General features: G+C 45.9%; 1 protein-coding gene across 1 annotated transcript in view; it reads right to left on the bottom strand.

Annotated features, from left to right (window-relative positions):
* Positions 1-1,468: 1,468 nt before the first annotated feature.
* MYBBP1A (MYB binding protein 1a) overlaps positions 1,469-24,123 on the bottom strand; it is a 59,101-nt gene continuing 36,446 nt past the window's right edge. The window contains exons 24-27 of the mRNA XM_069033398.1: positions 17,004-17,117; positions 3,806-3,907; positions 2,575-2,699; positions 1,469-2,103 (exon numbers count right to left, since the gene is read on the bottom strand). Of these exons, the coding sequence (XP_068889499.1) occupies positions 1,602-2,103; positions 2,575-2,699; positions 3,806-3,907; positions 17,004-17,117 (843 nt within the window). The 3' untranslated portion in view covers positions 1,469-1,601. The remainder of the gene's footprint in view (positions 2,104-2,574; positions 2,700-3,805; positions 3,908-17,003; positions 17,118-24,123) is intronic.

Raw genomic sequence — 24,123 nt, 5'->3', positions numbered from 1 at the left:
GACTCACCCGAGTGCCTGCAGGAGCCAGCTGTGGAGGCAGGAAGTGAAAGGCAGGCACAGGAAGGATACTGTGCTGTGGGCACAGAAATTCCAGCTGTCACCTGCTGCTCGCAGGAGCCCGCATGTGGATGTGCAGCTCAGCCTGTGGGATCACTGCTGGGACAGGGAAAGAGGAAGCTGCAGGTCTGCAATGGGATTGCAGACCAGGGGTCTGCAATGGGATGTGTCTGTGCCGCCGCCAGCCGCTGTCTCCAGGAGTTCTGGTGCCATTGGAGCAGAGAATCATTGCAAAGGCAGATAAACAGCCATGGGGAAACACAGCCCTTTGCAGCTCTTCTCTCACCCCCTCCAAACACAGTATGACATTTCCAGTGCCTTTATCTCTGCCTGGTAGTACAGACCCACCGAAGGCACAACAGGCACAGCCCTGCTCCCGGCCCTTCCCTCTGCCAGCAGCAGCTTCTGCCAGGAGCCAGCACCAAACTCCTCTGCAGTAAGGTGGAGAGCACTGAGGCCCTCAGACAATCACAGAATCACTAAGGTTGGAAAAGACCTTCAGGATCATCAAGCCCAACCATTAACCCAGCACTGCTCCCTTGGATGCTGGAGAGGAGTCAGGGCCAAGCACCAACACCCATGTTCTGGCATCCAGGAGCAGGGTGCTCAGCAGGTGGGGAGGAGCAGGGGAGGGAGGAGGCTTTAGTGGCAACTACAGCATGAGTAGCATTTCAAACACTTTGAGCCTCAGCTCTCAACAAGAACCAGGTACCCAACACATGGGAGAATTTGGTCCTGGCACTCTCCAAAGGGATGAAGGCATTTCAGCATTCAGGAGCCTGGGGATAAATAAGCAGATGCAATTCCAGGCAGTCACCTCCCCAGACTGCTGCAGGCCTGCTGTTCCAGGTGCCTTGCATGGCTGCACACAAACTGCTGGCCTGGCAGAGTGGCCAATCAATCAACCATTTCAATTGTTTCACTAATTATTGACGTCCCTGCACTACCACAGGGGCCATGACCCCTCCTGCACTCAGCAGCAAAAAGGCAAGAAAAACCATACCACAGTAGTTACTGACAACACCAGAGTGTTCAAACTGGAAATAGCTGACCCCAGAGTTTGCATGTGCAAACCCATTTGACCCCAGGCATTTTGGAGGCTGCATCTCCCACACTGGAAAAGCTGTAAGCACTGCTGGGCCTGGGCAGGACAGGGATGAGCCTTTAGGAGCTCCTTCTGAATCTCCCACAAGGGCTTGACCACATAACTCAGCAGTGCCAGCACACCCACCCCAACTCCCCAAGGAATCCAAACCAGCCTCTCACTTCTGCCTTGGGAAATCATGGAGACAGGATTCTTTGGCACTGCCAGAGAGGAGAGAGTGGGCATCTCCCAGAGCCTGGAGGGTATGTAACCTCCTGAAGCTCTCTGTGCTCTAGGCTGAACCCTCCACACAAGCCAGACCCGCAGTTTTAGAGCTCAGCATCATGGAAGGTTTATTTAAAAGTCATGGAGAGCATAAAAACTATAGATATAAAAAGTATTTCCACAGTCTACTGAGCCATGCTAGCCATGCCAGGCCTGGGTGAGTCCATGGGTGAGTTTACTCCTGCAGAACTCGAGCTTTCTTCTCTTTTCTTTTCTTCTTGGCTTTGTTCTGCTTCTGCTGGGTATCCTGGACAACACTCCCCTTGGTTTTCTTTGCAGCTGGAACCTGCTCAGCTTCATCGCCTGCAGCACCTTTTCTTTTTCTGTTTCTCCTCCTCTTCTTCTTCTTCTTGTCAGCCACAGCATCTCCTCCATTAGCAGTGGGGAGGTCCCCACCGCCCACCTTTGACACTCCATTCTCCCTGCCCCCCCTGTTTGGATTCTTTTTGCTACCACCAGGCACGAGGCCTTTCTTCTGCTTGGGGGTTTCTGTTCCCAGGGGCTGCTCCTCTGGGGCTGCTGGTTCTCCATCTTCCCCTGGTGCCACCCCATTCTCCTGGATGCCTTTCTTGCGATTCTTGCGTTTCTTGGTCTCTGGCAGGAAGCCTTTCTTCTTCCGCTTAAGCGACTCCGCTCCCTGAGTGGGCTTACTGGCTGCCTTCTCTTTCTTGGGCTTCCTGCAGAGAGAATGCCAAAAATCAAGAGCAACTTAATTTACAGCCAGGGAACAGTGTGATCCATGTGACAGGCAGTCCACGAACAGGCAGAAGCACCAGAAAGGTGCCAGAAGCACAGGATGAGGATGAATGCTGTGAGGATGAGGTTATCCAAGGAGGTGAGGTAATGCTTGCCTGTGGCCCTGGCTTTCTTAGTCTTCTGGCAACACATGATCAGGTATCAGACATGTCAGTCATGTGTTACAACCCTTTCCCATCAAGGACCAATCCCAAGATGTAAGCACACAGAACAATGAACCCGGCATTATTCCAAATAAGCATTAATGAGTGTCTCAACCCCACCAACCAAAGAGCTCCATTAAACTCCACCCTGAGCTCACTGCCTTGACTTCCTTTCTCTTCCCACCTCCCCACATCATTGTACACAAGCACCCAGACAAGGCAGAGTGCCAGGATGCCAAGCACACATACGTGTAATTCAGCCAGCACATGACGTTCCAGTAGAGAGAGTCGAGCCGTGGAGAATTCCCAATGTCTTCCAGCTGGTTCAGAGTGAGCAGCACTTTCTCCACCTCTGTCAACTTCACATTCAGCTTCTGCAAGAGGCAAGTAGAGGCAATCTGCAGAGTGACCTCGGGAGGGGCACTCACAGCAGCAGGGCACAGGCCATCCTCAGGAGAAGGCTATGGCAGGAATTACCAATCCTGCCTGGCCTCTCCAAGCCACTACCTTGAGTCCATTTGCAACACCACTTCAGTTTGGGGCAAAAACGGGTGAGTCACACCACGCCATCAGGTACTGGGTTTGCTCAACAACTTGAGCTTCTACCATGAGAGGCATTAGTCTAACAGAACTGTAGTGGCACAAAAAGAACTGGAGGGTCCTTCAGTCCACTCTCCTTTCCTGTCCATGGCTGGGAGCAGGGAAGAGAAGACACATGACTATGTACCCATCCAGGAGAAAAGCAGCAGCATGTTCAGTCTGGTTTCTAAAGATCTGGCACCCTCTTCTGTAACCCACTGCATAATCTCAGTCAAACCAGGCAGAAAGGGGTGTCTCAAAGGCTATTCAGCTCCTACAAGAGCCTTGGAAATAACCTCTCCACCCACTTTCCTGTTAGGTCTTCACAAAGAAACAGGCTGTGGTCTGAGTTCTGGGCTTATCAGTAGCAAACTGGGCTTCAGCAATTCTGCTGCTTGTGGTGTTTTCCTCCAGTAAATAAGACCACATTAGGGACACATTTTGTCACCTACAGAAAATCTTCACATGCTCAAAAAAGTAATTTTTTATTAGGGAAAACAAAGCCCCAGAACAAAGCTTCACTCCTGCTCTTAAAGCTATTAAGTCTATTTGTGGGATTCATGATCTCTGGAGTTCAGTGGAGAAGAAAGAGCAATCACCTGGGATAAAGCCCACGCTCACTGTACCCCAGGTTATATTCCTGCTGCTAAGAAAGCAGATGCCACAAGTGTTTGCTGAGCACTGCACAAATTCTCCTCTGGAGATCAGCTCATAAAGACTGTGGATCACTCCTTCAGACAGGAGGGCTCTTCTGTCCTCAGATCCAAGCAGGCATTCCCTCTAGAGGTACTTTTGGTAGGAAATGAGGTGGGATGTAGTAATTACCTGGCAAAATCCAAGTGTGACATTTAAAAGATACTCAGGAAACAGCCATTTGTCACATACTGGGTCACACACTCACCTGCCCTGTCACAGTTTTAAGGAGAAAGTTCAACAGCTCCAAGCTCTTGGCAACTTTCTCTTTCTCAGCCTTCATGATGGGTTTTCCAAGAGTTTTCAAACACTGCAAATTAAATGAGAAGATTGAGAAGAAACACACATTAGATGGGGAAACAAACCACACTTCACAGGAGAAAGCAGAGAACAAGTAATGAATGGCAAGATTCACCTGTCAGCAAAGTAATTCTGGAACACAAACCCCACCAAACTGTGGAAAAGCTCAGGAAGGCACTTGGGGAAAGCTTCTGATTAATTAAGGTTAATTAAGAAACAACTGGACAAAGTAAGAGCAAGCCATATCACAGAAGCACAAGCTTGCTGCTGTCCATAGTTTCTAAGCTAAAGCACAACTGGAGATGCTTTCCTGGAGAAAAGCAGGTACAGTAATCCCTGACCTCGCCCTGGAGAGGCCAAGAAGCTGTCAGAAAACAGACTCACCTGAGGGACCACAGCTACTCAGCTTCAGGAGCTCAGATTTACACATAAAGCATTATTGCTAAAATCCATTACGACTTATGCCCAGGAAATCCCAGGTGCCTGCCATAACAGGCCTTGTCAAGCTTAAGTTCACTGAAATAACTGAGGGAAAAATGTCCCCTGTGTTCTCTCTATATGCTGCAGGGTTTCCAAGACACTGAAAGGTCTGGCTTAGAGGAAAATTACTCCAAAGATAGGTCAAATAAAAGCCAGTTATTTACAAAAAGGGCAGAAAATAGCCGTAAAAAGGCAGCTGGATCAAAGAGGTGGCCCACTGGCTCAGGAGCACTGATCCTCTACCTGCAGCTGGTCCTTCATCCCTGCTGACATGGTCCTTTTCCTCCCCATTCTATTTCTGTGCGGACACAGCAAACCCCACACAGATCACACTAATAGGAAATAGGATTTGCAGGGACAAGTGCACTGCAGACACTGGCAGCCAAAGAAGGCTGTACTTGTGGCCAAGCCCTCCTGTCCTTGGAATTTGGACATTTCAACACAGCCAAGGGGCAAAGCCCACACCACACTCAGCATCCTCAGTTCCTCAGGCTGAAAACTCCCTGCCCCAAACCTGGACCCAGCAGTGGAATGTCATTGTTCTCTCACAGATCCTGTATTCCAACCAGATTGGAAACAATTTAAGGACTCAGCAAACTGTTCTCCATCTATATCAGCATGAAGTTGGCAAATAACATAAAAATCCTTGCAGACACTGAGAGAAGTAAGAAATCTATTCCCCAAAGCAAATTCTTTCAGTATTGACACTCAAAACAGAAAAATAATGATGCCCAGCAAGAGCGTAGGGAACACTTTCAGCATAGAAAGTGGGGAGACAAGATAACATGTCTGCAAAAACAGCAGCCTTCAAGTAGAATTATTCACTATCTGTACAAGTTCCACACCCTGGGAGTATCTTTTTTAAATAATAAAGATACAGTTATTTCCTCTTCAGGATGGTCCACTCAAGCCCTGTATTAGAAAGCCATTCTGCTGGCTGGAATTCAAGCTGCAACTTCATCTGACTATCAATAACTTGCTAATTACTCTCTCCTGATATAGACAGATGCACTGCAACTCTATTCCAGAGCTGTCGTTAACCTACAAGGTCATACAATTCCACAGCTCTGAAGTCTCCCAGGTAAAAACAGAAACAAATATAGGGGATGTGATTGGAAAAAAAAATAAATCTTCCCATGTAGGATACAACACCCCATGGGTCAGGCACATTCAGTTTATGAGGCTTACCACTAATAATAAAAATAATAATGAACAAAAAAGGCTGATTTACATAAACATTTTCTTTGCAATTTGAAGAACAAAATATTGCCAGTCTAACAGTCTTCCTTGTGGTTAAATCAGCTTTCAGAGAGGCTATTAGGCTGAGATCCTTATTTTGCTAAGTTGTGCACAAGTTCACAGTATGAGAAAATCAGCATGGATTGTCAGCTCCTTGGGACAAGAAGAATCAGGGCAGTGCTGTGAGATGGAGCCAGAGCGAAGTCAACTGTCATTTCATCCTTTCAATATACAAACACTTTAGAATTAAAATGGTGTTAAAAATAAATTGCATTTTCTCTTCACCGTACATGAGTGATGTAGACAACCGCATTCAAATCACGCTGGCTTGACTCTGCCTGTTCTTGCTGCCCTGATGCTTTGAAAGGTTTGAAATAAATCCTGCTGAAGTCAACAGAAAAGTCCTGCAGCTCTGAAACAACACCTGATGGGCTGATTTTCACCAGTACACAAGTTTTCAGATGCTGGGGAAACTGGGATGTGCGTCTAGTGGGAGGTACCCAACCAAATTCACGTGGAAAGAAGAGAGTGGCTGGCCCAGCTGGAGATGGAAAACATCACTAGTCTAGTGACTAAACATCTACATTAAAAGCAGTGTTTTGCATGAATCTGGAAACACAACCACACCTCCACCAGTATAAATAGCCAGAAGCAAACTGGTACAATTTAGATGCTCTGCAAACAAAGATCTCCCTACTGAAATGGATCACTTCAAAACAGCTCTCAAAGACCGAGAAGGAACAAGGAGGGTGGGGGCAGAAGCCAAAGAAGTCACAAAGAAGCAGCAGATAATTCATTCCTACAGACTGTACAATTTTCTCTAGCCCAGAAGCAGAAAGGATTGGCTTTAAGGAAGCTGGATTCAGACAAAGTTTTACTGTTCCTCAACATATGCCTTTCTCCCTTTCCCTTCTGCTACAATGAGTGTAAAACAAATTTGCTACTAAAGCACAAAACCACCACCACCTCTGCATGTGGTAGGTTGAGACAGTCAAAAGCCTCCTTAAAGAGTGGAGCCCAATTCCTGCTCAGCCCAGAGTCACTTATTATCTTGATCTCAGAGCACTTGCCATTAGCATTCCATGAGATGGTATCTCTGATTAGGCATTGCTTCATTCTCCTCCTCCCACAGCAGGGAGTACACAGAATGGAGCATTTGCTTCCATGGGATCTGTGTTATTTGTGTTATTTGCTTCAATGGGATTTGTGTTATTTGTGTTAGCATGAGACACAAACATGCTCACTCTTGTTATGTAAAAGAAGCTGACTTTGGGCTGGGACTACTGGCAAGCCTGGGGAAATGGCTCCCAGGGAACGAAATCCAAAGCCTCTTCAATGGGAACTGGGTTCAGAAGTCAAAAGCAACTTTCCCAAGAATTTATGTAACTTAAGCAATTATAAAACTTCCTGCTACACAGGGTACCAACCATTGTCTGCATGCTGTGTTCTGCTCCCTCATTCAGCTCCCCGAGAGATGAAATCAGCTCTGCCACCCCAATTGCAGAGGTCAATCATTCTACAGGCCTACCCTGATTTTATTTCGGGAATGTACACAATCCAATCATAAAATCAAAGCAAAAGCTATTATGTAACAGATGGCAAACTGCAACACATGGCAAACATGCCTTAAAAAGAGAAGTAGTATTTCAGTCCTCTGCAGCACCCCCGGGAGAGCCTCGAACACCGATCAGATCACAAACACTTGCACAGGGCTGGTAAAGATCTGTCTTACATAGCAAGACTGAGGCACAAAGCAGAGGTTTGCTTCCAGCTATGCTACAGGTCAGTGGTGGAGGGTTAAAGGAAAACCCAGAAGAACTTGTCCAACCACCTATTCTGTGATTCTCTGCCATGTGCTGTTCCAGAGGTATCTAATTCCCTCTTTCCCTGGCCTCTGAAAGCATTACCAGCCCAAGGGTCACACAACCCAATTACGCACTACTAAAAGCAGAGAGACCACATGATTTATACCCAACAGCTACACTGGCATCACTTGCTGATTTATGTTGCTTTTCTCCCATTTTCTGCTTTTCTTACTCTGCTGCTTCAGGAACAGCCTGTCCCATTTCACAGGATATCTCAGTTCCAGTTCCAGCTCAGCAATACCTGTGATGGTTAATCATGCCTGTACATCTGAGCTGTCAGCAGATCTGGGCAGGTCATTTTTCAAAAGGAAAAACTATGGAGGCAGTTTTCACAGCTGGAACTCCCATCTCACCTCAAGCCAATATAGCAGTACAGCTCCTGCCTCACCCTACGTGGATTCAGCTGGCAGAGAAGGTTTTGTCTTGTTATGTCAGACACGCCGCTTCCAAAAGCCTCTGGCTGTTTCTGGAAGAGGGCACTCCTAGATCTAAAGTTCTCTGCTTCCAGATTTCTACAAGAAGAACTTCACACTGCCAGCATCTTAACAATCAGTGGGTTTTACTATATCTCTCATTCCTGTATCACACATGACTATATCCCAACTACTGCAGGATCCAGCCTTCGTTCCATGTGGCATTGCACTTCACAGCATTCCCCCATCTTCACCAAGTGTAAAACAAGTTAGTCAGAGCACAGGAGGTGCATAGCTGCAGTAATTTCAGTCACACAGGTAGGACAGAGGGCCGGCAGGTAATTATTACCACGCAGCTCAGTTTCTAAGTCCAAAACTCCCCTGAAACCCGTCACACAGCAAAAGCTCTGTATGTGCACCTAGAGCCAAAGTCAGCATCCCAGCTGCCCAACTTCCCTGCAGGGGAGATGGCAATATGCTGTTACATGGAGCCATGCAATGTTCCTGGAAGTCTCCACATCCACACCTGCCTGCACCTCTGCCCCTTTCACAGAGACCATGGGGGGACACGCTCAGCCCAGACTCACAGCAGCATCTCAGTGCCCTGCCACTAGAGACAAGCTCAGTTCCCAACTGGAACTTTGAATACCATTTAATATTTATGCATTCCCAGCATGTCCTTCAGCCTAGTCCACTGTTTGAAACAAATAGCCCTTCCCCTCCATGGGATCAGCCCGACAGATCCATCACTGAGAGCTGGAGAAGCCCAGCCAACTTGCATTCTTTCTGCACACTGCGCTACCTCCATCCGGCCCCTCCTCGCACACAGCAGAGCAGACACTGACGGATGAATGTGCGGATTCACGGCTGGACACAGCACCAAGTCCTTCTGCAGACACACCCCTCCACAACCTTACACCACTGGACAGCCCGGGGTTCCTGGGGTAAAGTCTCTTCTCCAGCAGCAGAGTTCAGCAAAGGTTCCACCCCACAGAATGTCCTCAGCCACAATGAGGAAGTGCCAGAGGTCTGAGCTCCGAATGCTGAGGTCGAAGCTGTGCCCCAGCTCCGTGCTGCATGCAGGATCCCAGAACAGTGGCACAGCGTGAGATTTTGCTGGTGGTGTGGCTCAGGTCCCTGTGGTGGAATCACACCCAGAGGAACCCAGCAAGAGCACTGTGGGATCTACAAGCCGTGTCTAGTACCTGAGCCAAAGTACAAGACTTCCCACATCACCATAGAGGTGAGGTTTGGGAAGGGCAGAGCCTTCCTGTGTTATTGAGAGGTTAAGAGGAAATTGAAGCTGAAGGACTGCAGTATTCTGTATGCTCACAGCTCCTGTTACTACCCCATGTGAGCATACAAAATAGCGTATGCTCAGTATGCCCTCGCCTCGCCTGTAATTCTGCTTGTGCTTCTCCTGAGAGGAAGGAGGTAAGCCAGCATCATTCCCCGTATATCACAGAGGCCAAGTAACATGATGCCACACAAACTGTGACAGAGCCAGGAGTCAACTCTGAGCTTCCCAAAATTCAGACACGCTGGCCCCACATATTTCCTTTCATGATAATTGCCTTGGGAATGGTTTATTATCCCATACCATTTTGGGGGTTTTTGATCTGTTTTGTTTGTGCCTGGGGTGGCTGCTGTCCCTCCCCCCCCATCCTCCCTGGCCCTGGGACTATTCGTGATGAATGGGAGTCCGGCCAGGGTTTCTGGAGGGAGTTGGGGGCGGGGTGAAGCAGCTCCCACTTTTTAGGATGGACTGTTTGACTGGACACACACAGCCGGCATCTCTGACCAGGGATCTTGCTGTTTCTGTGGGTTTTGCCTGCTTCGGCACTGTGACTGGGCTTGCTGGCTTGCTTTATTTTCTCTGCTGCTGTGCTGTTGGGGGAGCCCAGAGCCAGTGCATGCCACTCCAGCACCCGGGACCACCGGGAGGCTGCCCCCTCCTCCACACAGCCCAGACCCAGGGCCCAGCCAGCGCCGATGAGAAATCCCGGGGAGTCTCTCTCTGCCGTGTTTGGGAGCCGGGCTGCTGCTGCCCAGCCCCGCCGTACCTCTGCCATTGCTCCGGGCTTGTGCTACATTCTGGCTGTTTCCCCCCTGCCTGCTGGGATGCCTCCCACTACAGCTGCAGAGTTTCTGCTGCCTCTTACTTGCTGCCCTGGGGAAGCCCACCCTGCCATTCAGCCTGCTTCTGAAGTCCCTGCTACAGCCCCTTTCGCTATCCAGAGGGGCACCAGGCTCGGCTCCCCCTGTGAATTTGAAAGGAAGCCCTTTCTCCTCCTCTCCCGGCGGCCGAGCCGCCATTGCCGTGTGGGGAGAGGAGGCGGAGCAGCGCCCCCTGCTGGCACGGGGAACCATGGCAGCCGCCCTGCCCGGCCGGGAGCCAGCAGCGCCCCTGGTGGCCGTGAGCGGAACTGCAGCGAGGGGAAAGCGCCTGCGGCCGATGGAGGCGGGGGTAAGGTTCCACAATTTCAGTATCTAGCATTTATTCAATATTTTTATTTCTTTCTTTTTCTGTGCCTTGCAGGCACCCTTTTTTTGCTCATAAACAGGAGGTTTTTTTCACTTTTGCCCACTGGTATCCATTTCTCTCATTGGCAAAAGGGATTACTGGAGCTCTTTTGTTCAGAGGAAACACTCATTTCACACCGTTTTCTCCTAAATTTGTCTCCAAAACCAAGACAATAATATTCACTATACAATCCCAAACCAGAACTTAGGGCTAAATCATGGAAGACAAAGAAGAGAGGAGGGGAGTATATCTCTTCATTCCAGTTTCCATCTATCCACAGAGCCACATCCATTTCCAATTCCATGTACACCAGGTACACAGGCACACAAGGACAGGTTCTCACACCACCCACCTGACCAGCACAGCAGCTGCTACTGAGCCTTAAAGGCAGAAAAAAAGCATTGACAGTCCCTCCTCCATCCATTTTCTCTAAGTTTCTAAAGACTGAAAGCATAAATGTTCAAAACTTACTCCTTGCATCTCTAAGGAAGTCATCAAGAAATGCTCCCAAAAGGAGGGAACCACCAAGTCTCTGCCTGCCCCTGACTGAGAAGAAGGGAAGGCAGGGGACTAAGCAGACCCACATGCTGAAGGGTGTAAATAAAGGACATTTTTGGTGATATTTATTTTGGCAGTTATTACAGGGAGGAGACAAAAAATCCAGAAGCCATTCTCACAGAAAATGTCAACGCTTTCCCAAGTTTAATGATCTGATTTTTCTTCCAAAGGCCAGCTGAAAATGCAGCAGGGAAAAACCACACAGGACAGCTGAGAGAACAGAAGAGAAGGAAGTCTCCACAGAGACATCCAGTATTCTGAAAGCACATTGAAAATATCAGTTAAACCACTACTGGCCTCATTTTACAAGCTAAGAGGCTGAGAAAGGGCAGTGAATTAAGAATTTATAAAGATGGACAGATAAAAGTTCAGGCAATCTTCAAGGAAAAAAATTGAAGGATGGCTTTTTTAGAGATTTGATTAAGTCACTTTAATAATTTATCTCACTACAAACTAAGACACCGATAATCAAATGTGATGCCCTTCAGAAATTAAGGGCATGTCTACACTGGAAGGCCAGATAGTATATCCCTCTCTCCCCTACTCTCTCAGTAGCTCCAGATAGTTATTTTAAATCCCTCACTGAACAACACCATGGTAACAAAACCCTGGAATGCCATACAACAAAAGTCTTCAGGGAGCACACAGTAACTTCCTGTTAAAAAGAGGTCTTGGGTTATCTATGCCATCCCTTCCCAGGCCATGTAATTCCCTATCTGTCTACATTCATGCCTGCCCAGTCCAGGCCTAAGCAATGACTTAAGTGTATGGAGGCATCAAATGCATCTCATTGGGATTACGTGTAATTATCTGAAAGCCTCCAGAACTGGTGACCGGGAGTGCTTTGGTTTTGCACCAAACTCAGGTATCAGATTCTGTCAGCACTTTTACAGTGCAGGATGCCTTGATCCTGTCTGGGTGTCAAACAGCCTACTGGAACACTGTCTGCTCTGCCCATTCCTTATGACACCGACAAAACAAGCAAAGGGAAAATCAGTAGTAAAGTTTGTCTCTTCTTATGATGTACTTATTGCAGAAGAAAGACAAAGGAAACCCTCAGGAAACCACTGTGTTCAAGCCAAAGAAAGCAGTTTTAACAACAGTTTTCTGAGGGCTGTTCTGTTTTGAAGTTCACAGCCATCAAAATACATATTTTCTGGACTATTCCCACTCCCTTTGACTTTCACATCATAACTGGGAGTTTCAGCATAAATTGGGAATTACATAGAGCATCTCAGTTCAGGAGGGCAAGCTGGTCCCTAGGAAAGGGATGACAAAAAAAGGCAATGAAATTACGTATTCAGAACCTGGAACTTCCTGCCCCAAATCTGTCTGTGAGTTACAAAAAAAACTGGCACCAGTTCAAGATCTCTCCAAAGCCGAGACAGCAATTTTGCAACATATAAAAAGGAAACATAAATATATCTCAACAAGGGAAGGAAACACCAAGATGTGCCTACAGTGACAACCAGGAGAGCTGAAAGATCAAAATGAGAGATGCTGGATAGAGTAAAAAAGCGTCTGAACTATAGCAGCAAACCCAGAGATCCCTCACCAAAACTGTGTGAGAGCTTCCTGTATGGAATGGGGAACTGGACCTCTCGGGCTCTGCAATACTTTACTGTGTGATTCAGGGCAGCCTGAACTCACAACAATCAGCAGAGATGACCGCGGGACAGAGATGACTGTCCAACACACGGGGCTGTTCTGAAACCAAGTTAAGAGACAGACAGACTGTTCATGCACAAGAAGGGCCTCTGAGATGTCTCCGGAGACCCAAGTTTGATTCCTGGCTCAGCTCCCAGCCAAGGAGCGTCACCTGTAAAACAGGATGAACGACTTTAGCAAACCAAATGCATTATGTCTTGGGTTTCTGCAAAATACTTTCTGCATTACATCAACAACTCACTGGTTCGAATTTCCTTTGTAAAGCACTTTTAGACCTACTGATAAAGAACAAAGAGAAGATGTTCCTGTCAAACGTTCCAGCATCCCAGGTGAGCTCTGTCACTTATAACATGAAGCAACTCTTATTTCTTTATACCATGAACAAAACTGAGTCATCCAGACCCCCAGTTAGAACAGACTTGAACAACTGTAGCAAGGTTCTGCTTTGTGTAAAGTAACTATTTAAGATTTGGGAAGCCAAAACTGTGCCAGAGCTGTTTTTCTGCTTCCTCATCTTTGCAGTGAAGGGCTGTGGATGAGGCTTTCTGCCCAGGTGACCCAGCAGCACAAGCCAAGAGCACCAACAGCAAGCAGCGCTCTCACACGAGCAAGTCAACTCCAAAGTACCCAATGGGACATCAAGACCTGCCTTGGTGACAGCAAGGAGAGGGCAAACATGGATCCCTCATGACCACGATGTGTGTTTTGTAAGCATGCTTAAACAATCTGGGAACAAATAAGGTCAAGTTAGCTTATGTAAGCACAAGAGCCATTGCCTCGCAGCAGCCGGAGCTGCTATTTCGGGAACCTGTCTCTTCACTTAACGTTCCTGGCCACTGATTCTCCCTCATCTGCCTCTTAGCTTTGCCTGCATAATTCAGTGATATCCAAGACTTGTCTCACATTGCTTCTTCCCCAGTTCCAGCTCATATCACTGCCTAACCCATCCCAGATTTCCCTGGTGAGGATGCTCCTCACCAAGGGATCTCAGCAGGTATGCAGTGCAATCCCTGAGGCGAGACAGGATAAGCAGGCAGACACCAGGAGATAGTATCTTGTCCTCTCTGACAGCCTTAAGCCTCCCAGGGCAATCCTGCACCTTGGGAGCTACAGCCTCCGAGCTGCAAATGTGACCCAGGATACAGAGTGCAGCAAAGCCTTCAGGTGACAGTCTCCTTGTGAGCAACAGCACTGCCTGAATTACAAGTGCACATCAGTTAAAGTGTTGCAAACCTCTCCCTGGGTCAAAGAAAAGTACAAAATTCTAGATTATAATTTTTTTCTTCTTATAACAGCTATTTGTGAGGGACAGTGGCAGGGATGGCCAATGACAACAAATACAAACATTTCAAGCAGAGGCAGGGCGATAAATATCATCATTTTCCACAACACCCCACAGCTCTCAGTCCAGGTTCTCACAGGTAAGCACCCACATCTGCCAGCATCTACTCACTCACATACCTCTGAAATCACAGCTGACCTGGAATGTCCTATGGAAACAAGTCTCAGAAGTAAAGAGACGAGACTGAGCTGCAGGAGAAACTCAGAGTTCTGCAAACATCCTCCCAATCCTCCAGCTAAGCAGAAGCATGTCAGGACAGCAGTGACAAAAAGGGCTGTTGTTTAGTCCAAGCTCTTCCCAAACAAACTCATCTGTCTTGGTTTGAAAGACAGGTGTCTTTCAAGGAAGGCAGGAGCCTCCCTTGAAATGGAAAATGCAACCACTTTTCCCTCCGAATTATTATAATTTTGAAATTAAGGGGCTTTCAGGCAGAGATATGAGAAATAGGAATAACAGTTCTTTACTATTATGTATCTATATGTGTATAACCAGTCAAACAAACAGCAATAACTGTGGCAGGAACAGCAAACAATCCCAAACCCAGTCCCAGCCTTCTCGGCTGTCGGGCCCTTTCCCCTCGGGTGCAGTTCCGCTCGCAGCCGGCAGGGGCGCTGGCGGCTCCCGGTGAGCAGGGCAGGTGCGATGGCTCTGTGGAAGCAGTGATCCTGTAGTAAAGGGGTCTGCTCTTCCTTGGAAAGGTCCAGTGGTGGCTGTGTAGCTCCTGTCCTCTGGGAATCCAGTGGAAGGGTTGTCTCTGGTGTTCAGAGTCCCAGATTATATCCACGATGGGATGCTTGGGGTTCCTCCCTCTGGGTGGAGCATCTCACAATGGGGTAATGAGTCATGAGGCCAAGTGTTGATTAGGGTCGTTAACAGAAGATAGTCCAGAGGGAGTTATCCCTGAGTCTTTCAGCATGGCATTGATGGGCCATTAACAGAAAGATAGTCTGGGGGGAGGAGGCAAGGAAACACTGCTCCACCTGATTTCAACAGCTCATGCAGATGGTAACAGAATACACTGCAACCCAGGACATCACGCCATAACTTCAACATTGGGCCTGGAACTTCTACCCTACCTGCAGCTTCTCTGTCAGCCAAGCACACAACTTCCACCTGGAGATTCAGGGCTAATAAACTCTTCAGCAAGTTCCTTTAATGATGGAATAGTCTCTTTGACAAATACATACTTTCTACAGATTCTAAATTTGCTCAGTTTCCAGCCTCTGACTTTTACTACAAGAGATTTTTTTACCATCTTCAAAAGATGACACTGAGAACACCGTTTTACTACACCATAGAGCTACTACGTGTTTCTACAGCTCTTACTCAGGGAAGTAAGTGTTTCTGCACCACCAAAATGACACAGAATTCCTTTTCCAGCTTTAGTAAGTCTTGCAGCACAAGTGCCAGCCTTTGGCTATGAATCAAAACTGTTATGTGGAATATAAAGTCCTTGACCCCTTCTCACTACAGCAATATTGAATGTGCAGCTGCCCCAGCCCCACACAGCCACACCCAGCTGGGTTAAGTACATGGCGGGGAGCAGGAGGAAGGGAGGCAAAACCCCCACATGTATGAACACCACCAGCAGTCTGTAAAAATGTTATATCAGGGCTTTTGCAGGCCAAAAAGAGAACCAGCAGCTATATGCCACTGCCATTTAACAATATGGGAGGCCTCCTGCCCGCAGGGTAAACCTTGGACAACCCAAACAAACTGACAGTATTTCTCAGGAATTTTTCTTTAAACACACATGACCACAGAAATGAGAGGCACTGAGGAAACTTTAATAGCAAAACTCATTATAATCTTGGATGGGTTGCAAGATGCTAAACTCTCCCTAACAAGAACAACATAAAGGCATTGTAAATGTTTGTGGTTTCCCAGTGAATCACTGAGTTCTGCATGTATTCAGCTGCTAGAGAAAAACATGGAGATGACCAGGTTGGGAGGAGTGGTATGTTTTATGTAGCTGAGAAACAAAATCATACCTAACTCCACCCACTGGATTCCTGATGTAATCTTTAATAAAAAGTGTTTAATGAAACCGAGGATTACCTGCTTTCTCCAGAATTATAAACAGCATCTTTAAATTCCCTGTTTTAAACAAAGATTTTGTTCCTCCTTGACAAAAAGAAACAGATCTAATTGTTCTGTTTCAATACAGCAAATTATAGAATAGCCTAAATTACCATGTAACCAGCATCTGAAGAAGTAAGTAAAGAATGAAAGCCACCCTTAGAAAGAGGTCACTATTACAGTTACACAGAAACTCCAACACTGGAATCTCCCACGTCATCAAGTTTAGTCACCACATCACAACATTAATTTGGCTGCTTGGTTCCCCTCACATCAATCCACAAGAATAAAAGTGAATGGCATTTGCTTCTTCAACCTCCTGTCCCACAGATTATCTCCCACGTAACAGCTGCACCCAAACACCATCCTCAGGTACAATTTGCACTGGCCACTGACTCGGGAGCCCTGCAATTTCTGTCACTGTTTCTTCTATACAAATTATTTTCCAATGTATTTTAAGGTTTCCCTTTTGAACAATATTAGCAAGGGAGTCTGGTCCAGAAGGCCTGCAATGCACCAGGAGCCAAAAGTCCAGTGCACCTCAGCTCTACTTTTGTGGCTCTGAAGCTCATTCCAATAAAGAACTTGCATGACATGTCCTGAAATTCATGTTCAAAATACCGTTCCATTCTTTTTATATATTTTTTTTAAAAACACCTTAAATTGATCTGTATGAGTGTATTCCCTAAAATTTGAGCTCTGTCTCTTGGATCCATACACAGCCTTGCTGAGCTGCACCAGGAACATCACAGTGGTGTTATAAGAAATCTTCCAGCCTGGTGGGTACTACTCAGACCTAGTGCCAGCAGGCACAAGGTCTCTAAGACCTCTTAAGCTGAGCACAGTCCCAGACTGCAGCTCTGAGACCGAGCACCAGACAGATGAAAACAGCACTCATTAGGTGTCATCTGTACTTTAAACACGTTGAAGCTTGTTACCTCTGTCACTTGGCTGATGCTTCTGCTGATCAATTCCTCCCATTCCTTCTCTGTAATGAAGAGCTTCAGTTCATGAAGTAGCAGAACTTTGTGGAGAAGCAAACAGGCCATGGCCTGAAAGAGAAAGGGGAGAGAAGAACATGAAACTCTCCAGGGAAGGTGTTAGCAATGTAAATACCCTGCTAAAGCAAACAGCTACGCACACCATCTCGGGGAGGCCACAATACAAAGGCTGCACACCCTCACCAAACAAGTATGTCACAGACTGGTTTGGGTTGGAAGGGACCCTAGTTTCTGCCAGGGCCAGAACAGGGACAGGGACACCCTCCACTATCCCAGGTTGCTCCAAGCCCCATCCAACCTGGCCTTGAACACTTCCAGGGATGGGGCAGCCACCTAGCTTTTCTGGGCAACCTGTCCCAGTGCCCCACCACCGTCACAGCCACGTATTTCTTCCTAATATCCGACCTAAACCTGTCCTCCTTCAGTGAAAAGCTCTGTTTGAAAACATTCTCTAGGTCCTTATAGAGTCACCCCTCAGGAGACAGGGTGGTGGGTTTTGGTTGAATGCACATATAAAAAAGAGAAGGTCAAAGGGGAATGGAGTGAATCATTACAGTTCTAGATTTAGGCATGAATATCCAAAATGTGCGTTAGCAACTGCTCCAAGGGCATCACTATTGGTCTCCCCAAGTTTTGAGGCAGCACCTTTGAGTGACTGCACCCTTTACTGTACCCTGACAAGTGCAATAGGCACAAATAATAAAAAATAAAAGCTGGCAGGATAGCAAATGCTTCATTTCAGAGGAATACTAGATGGGAATTGCTGTTCAGAGCAGCACTTGGCCTTGCCCTGGAGCCAAACTTGTTCATTAAGCCTCTATATTAACACAGCAATGAAAAGAATGGCCGCTAGAAAACCAACAGTAATCTGCAATCTTCTTACACATCCTTTTCTATTCCAGAATTCCTATTTTAAGGCTTTCTTAGGTACAAGAGAAAAATGCAGCAAAGACAAAATATAAAAATGCATGAAATACAGTAATGAGGATTAGTACAAATAGCTTAGAGGATTTAAGGGGGGATTTTTTTGTAGCAGCACAGCGTTAGTGAGCAAATTCTACTCATATAAAGAAAATAATGTTGCCTCTAGCTGCCATCACACAGACTAAAATTGAATGCAGTTACAAATATCAAAAAACAGAAGGAATTACAAGAGCTAATCTCATCCAAAAAAAGCAACGGCTGCTGTTCTTTAACCACATATCACAGAAAACAAATGAGCAAAGTTTGTAAAGTTCTTTATCAAAGACATCATTGAGATTAAAAGTCTGAGACCTCAAAGATAAAAGCAACATGGTGATATGCAACCTGGCCTCCAGGTACCCCTTGGGTCAAAAAGAAGCAACCTGAAAAACATGGAGCAGGAGGCTAAAACCTGACCCAGACTTTTATTGGGTCGCTTCTAGGGAACTATTTACTGATTTATTCAAAGTGAGCAAAGAGAAGAAATCCCTGGATTCCCTGAGAGCAGCATGACCAGCCAGAGTCGCAGGCAGTCAAACAAACACATCACAAGCTCAAGGAGGTCTGTGTTTCCTGTACAACATACTCCAGGCTTCTGGGACAGATGGGATACTGGAACACAGGTTGCTCCCTGGAGAATACCAGCACTTGTATCTGTCACAACAGATAATGTCACACATCCTTGTAAGCTTACCTCCAGTTTGCACCAGTGTGGCCAGTGAAGAGAATTATCCAAACAGAAATTCTGTTCTTTACTGGAAGGTGAAAGTGCAGCAGGGAACCAATGAGACCATGTCAGAAGATTTATGCTCATTCAATGAGAGAAAACACCCTAATGCCATCTTCAAGGCAGGCAGGCTTACATATTCCTTGTAATTATGGGGAGGCTGTGCCTTACAGAACAAATTATGCCATGTCTGCATGCATGTACCAAATGCAGTGGAAAGTCACTTCAGTGCAATTACAAAGAGAATGTGACCCTCGGAGTAGATGAAAGACTGCAATTCATTCTGAAAGGCCCAGGCAGGGTCACAAACCTCCAGGCACCAGCTCTTCTCTGACAATTACAAACACATTTATACTGCAAATGGGTGCAAAGCAGAGAGAAGGGTCATGTTAAGGTATACTGGGATATCTCAGGACTGCAGGTTTACTCCAGAGGCACCAGTGACAAGGGCTTGCTCAGGAACTGCTCCAGTCAGCAGTGGGTAGGAGCACTGCAAATTAATGAGGAAAAGAACTGGAAGGAAATCAAAGCCACCCAAAGGAATGGGAGCTCTGGAGACCTGAGACTCCTATGGTGCACTGAGAACAGTCCCTGAATGGGACCTACTCCTTGGTAAGCACTAAGCTTGAAAAGCATTTTAAAAGAAAGGGAAAAAAAAAAACCCAAACCATTGAGCATTCCCTTCTGTGTGACATAAGTGAGGAAGTCAGAACACCCAGTCATGTCAAGATCCCGGCTGGTGCTATCACTCTTTAGTAATTCTGTCACACTCAGAGCTTTCATGTCTCCAGCCTGTGTATTGGATTCCAGCAAAGTGAAAATATGATTGAGTTTCACATAATTAAAACACTGCTATTGCTCTACTCAACATTATCCTTTTTCCTGATTGTTTAATTTAATAATGATAATTTAGTACTAAGCACAAACAACTTTTCTCATTTGAAACAACAAAAGTAGACTATTTACTTGTTGGTTGAAATAAAATTTGGCTTAAGAACATCTCACTCAGAGAGTAAACATGACACTAATAACTACAGGGTTGTCAGTACCATGCTATGCTGTACTTTAAGGTTATCATATTCATCCCAGAGTCAATGATTTCCCTGTTCCTAGAGCTATTATTAACATATAGCCCTTGTACAGCCTATTCTTTTACAGCAAACTGAAACAGCTCAACAGCAAAAGTTAAACCACAGGGAGAGGGACTGACATCAGTGGACTCAGCCAAAAACATCAGGGGCAGGACCAAAACTAAATCAAGTTCTTCAGTCCCGGTCCAAGGGTGAACCCGATAAGAAACAACATTTCTCACTCCTCCTGCTGATGCCATCCCACCTCAGCAAGTTCAAACGAAACTAGGAGGGGCACCAAGTTTTCTTTAGAAGGTGGTGCAACCATCACATGTCACTCACAGCATCCATAAGCACGTGAAGAAGGATCCTGGATGTCATCAGAAGATTGCTTAACAAGGAAATGTACCCAGAGAAAACAATCTAGCAACCAAGAGCACAAAGCTGCACATCCCCTTGGAAAGCAACAGTCCTCAGCAATGGCTTTTCAGCCACAATTCATCTGTCAGGGCTGAGAAACATCAAAGCACTGCCTGGGAGGGCATGGAATAGCTCCAGGTAGAATAGTCCCTCCTGGCAGGGTTTGCAAAAGCGATTTTGAACACTCAAAAGTGCAATCACTTTCATGACCTTCAGGAGCTTCACCAGGTAACAAAAGCTTTGCTTTATCACCTAATATAAGGGGAGCTAAGAGTATGAGCGCTTTGCATAAGAAAGGAAAGACCCAAAGTCAGTCAGATCTTCAGGAACCATTTCCTTGAGGGGGCAGAGAAACAGCCCTGCCGATACATTTCATTTTCCTTGTTTTATCTTCTCAAATACATGGACACAATGCAGCTGAAAGCAGACATGTTAGAGGCGTGACATCCATGCACATGGGAGTGAATGTTCATCACCCCACCCCTGCTTTAGAGGGCCAGTCAGAGATACTGCAAGCCACTTTCTTACCCATCTCAACACATCCCACTTTTGGGGAATGCAAATGTTTTTAATGAAAATAGCCTAAAAAAGAAAATGAGACTGAGCAGAGGATTTTTCAACCCATCTCCTGGAATGAGGATCTTCCCATCCCCAGCAACTTCAGGAAACACATCACTGGAGCACCACCAAACAGTAGTGGCAATACTAGCAATCCAAAAAGATCTTTTCAGAAATGAAGAATAGTCACAAAATTTACCTATGTTCTGTTCTGTGATGCAGAGGTTTCACTGAAACTTTTGAAATACAAGACCACACACAGAGCACCTTAGGAGGAGCCAAGCCACCCCAGCTAGTTCAAATCTTTTCCATCAACACTTAAAACCCTTGTAATTTCTCACAGCTCATAATTTACCCTTAATATGCTCATGATGTGTCTTTTACAGATGATACAGGGACCAGCTGCATGTTTTACCATCACATCACAGACCATCAGCAATTTGAAGGTTGGAGAGTACTTCCACAAAACCCAGCACAGACCTGGAGCTCAACCACTAGACAAGCCAGTTGTCTCTCTCCCTCCTGCTCTCCCCAGCAACACTGGTATTTTGGAATGTCTTACAAGTATTTGGCAATTTTGGAGGCTGGCAGAACAATACTGTCCCCAAGAATATCACAGAAGATTCTCTCCATTTTGTCAGTGCCAAATCAAGCCTGCTGTGTTCCTGACAGCCCTATGAGAGAGCCAAGTATTATCAACACTTCACAAATGGACAAAAATAGCAGAAGACTCAAAGAGTCCCAGCTACCAAACTCAGTCCAGCTCAGAAAAGAGGGGTGTCATCCCCACTCATGCACAGTCTCTGAAATGAGAATGTGTGACAATAGTTACAAGCAGCTGACAGCCAGATTAGAGCTTTTTCTAAAGGGAGCTGAATGCTGCAGTGCATCCTGTGCACTAGAAGCCACGCAGTTGCCTAATCAAAACATTTTCTCCTAAATGCCAGTTTTTAAAAAGACCATAAAGTAGTAAAAACAGTAAAATAGTAGGAAAAAAAATACAAGGAAGGTCTATTCAAGCAGGCACAGTAGATACACATAGAGACTCCCACATATATCTATCAAGCATACAACTAAATGAGGCAGAAAGGCTCATTATCAGTCCACGTGGGAGCAGAGAACAAACAATAACTAAGGGCAGTGCTGACCCTAAGATTTTCTGTGGCTTTGTTCATTTCTCTCTTATCTGCAACGATTACACAAAATGCCATTCGGTGCAAACAGTTGTGATTTCTTTCTGAAACAGGCAACGTGCTCACTGCAGTAACCAAGATGTGCTGGTAATTCCCAGGTGTGCTCACCCACCTTAGCCAGATACTAAAAAAGAGTGTGAGTGGAGGCTGCACACAACCCAACTTTATCTTGCACAGGGAAGGACAAGACATCTGGCCTAACCATTAAACATGGTAATGGATTAAACCCCTACCCATCCAGCCACTGTTTTCCTACTGAAAGCAGGTTATCTAGCACAGGTAGGGCAGAAGTTGCTCTCCCCTGTCACCATCCAGGTGAGCTGGATGGAGGGGAACAGATTGAGATGTCTTTCAATCACTGCTATGAAAGAGGAAAAGAACAAAAAGAACAAAACAAATAAGCCTTTGCAATACTGTAGAGATTCTGTTTGCAATTCTGAAGAGACGAAGGCATGACCTAAATTCAGAGTTGTTTTTCCAAAGAAAAGCAGTCTGTTAATAGAAGGACACTTGTTTCTGATGCAAAAAGAAACACTCTTCAGTCCCAAGTGGTTTAGGATACTGGCTGGAGGTGGCTTTGCAAACAAGTGAAAAAAACTGCCACCCAGGCACACTCCTGAGAGAAAAGACACTGAAATCAGCAGCCACCACTGCCACCATCAGAGGAGCAGGAACCTTAAGATGTGCCTGCACTGTGACACACCAAACCCTGAGTTTTCACACAGCTGTTCTGCTGGGTGATCCCTATGCAGTTTGCAGCCTACAGCTGAGTAACCCTTCCAAATTCCCTGACAGCCATTTCCAGCTTTCAGTAAAGAGGCAGCAAGTTTGCCTGGCTTGCCTCAAGCACATGGCAGGACAGAAACTCTTATTAGATCTGACCCAGGATAGTATTTGAGCTTATCACACCTCTTTACACTTTGTAAGAGAAGTAGTAGGGAGTTTAAATGGTTACTGAAGACATGAAGATGGATTTTCCTCATCTTTCTGCCTGTTGTTTTTGCAACATGAACAAAGTTTATCCACATGAAACATGTTACCAATGTGGCAAGATCTTCTTATTCCCTTTATGCAGTATATATATATAAAAAGAAAACATTTTACCTGGAAAATTACAGGTTTGTGCAACTCAAATGCATTTTTATAAGTGAAGAAGAGTTTTAGTACTATCAACATTCCACTGCTCTTGGAAGTCCAGGAGACAAAAATATACAGTTGGTATCCCACCACAGAGGCCACTGGTATTTCAGAGCACTAATGCCTCCCTTCAGGCACAGAGCTTGCCCTGCCAGCACATCTGACTCAGTGCCAGCACAAGGCATAAAACAGCAACTCTCAGCGTGTACAGCAACAGGGATATGGCAAAAAATAATTGCACTTCTAGAAATTCTCTCCTCCCAAGCCCTTTGAGACTGCAGTCTCATGAATCACATGCTGCATTTGTGACAAATGCTACCAGGAAAGCTGGGTAAAAGAACAGAGGCCAAGAATATGGGAAATTATAAATAAGTTTTGTTTGAATTTTAATAAATAATAAAACTATGAAATAAATTCCTCAGCTATCTGTAATCTACTACCCGTTTAAAATTAACCAACCAACCCACTCCAAAACCCAAAAGCTCCACCTTACAGGGCTATTGGTTACAGGAGAACAACCTATCATTTATTACTACAGAGCAGGAGATCCAAAGCACCACAGCAAAAGCCTCTTCCAATTACTGTCAAAGCTTTTTTAAAATGAAAACAAAGAGCATCCAAAGCCATGAAGCAAGTGCCAATCTACCCCCATTTCTGCTCATACAGTCAAACTATTTTATTTTTACATTCACATTGGATGTGGGATGGAGATAAAGGCTCCACTGGAGCAGTCTTGAGTTTCAGGGCTTCTTATTTCTTAACCAATATTTGATTCATCATTTGAGCATTTCTGAGCCCACGAGCTACAAGTCTATTTGATCTTGGTTTGGCAGCTGAGTCCGAGTTAGAAACTCAGCCTTGAAGGTTATTCAAAAGGACCCATATGAGAGGGATGGGACAATAAGATCCACAACAATGGAACTGTTCCACACAGCAAATTCCCAGCAGGCTGTTCAGAGGCAATGGCAGTTCAGTGTATGCTGTGAATA

This window comes from Aphelocoma coerulescens, chromosome 19 (assembly GCF_041296385.1).
Source record: "Aphelocoma coerulescens isolate FSJ_1873_10779 chromosome 19, UR_Acoe_1.0, whole genome shotgun sequence".
NCBI lineage: Eukaryota > Metazoa > Chordata > Aves > Passeriformes > Corvidae > Aphelocoma > Aphelocoma coerulescens.
This window is presented reverse-complemented; position numbering and strand designations above follow the sequence as displayed.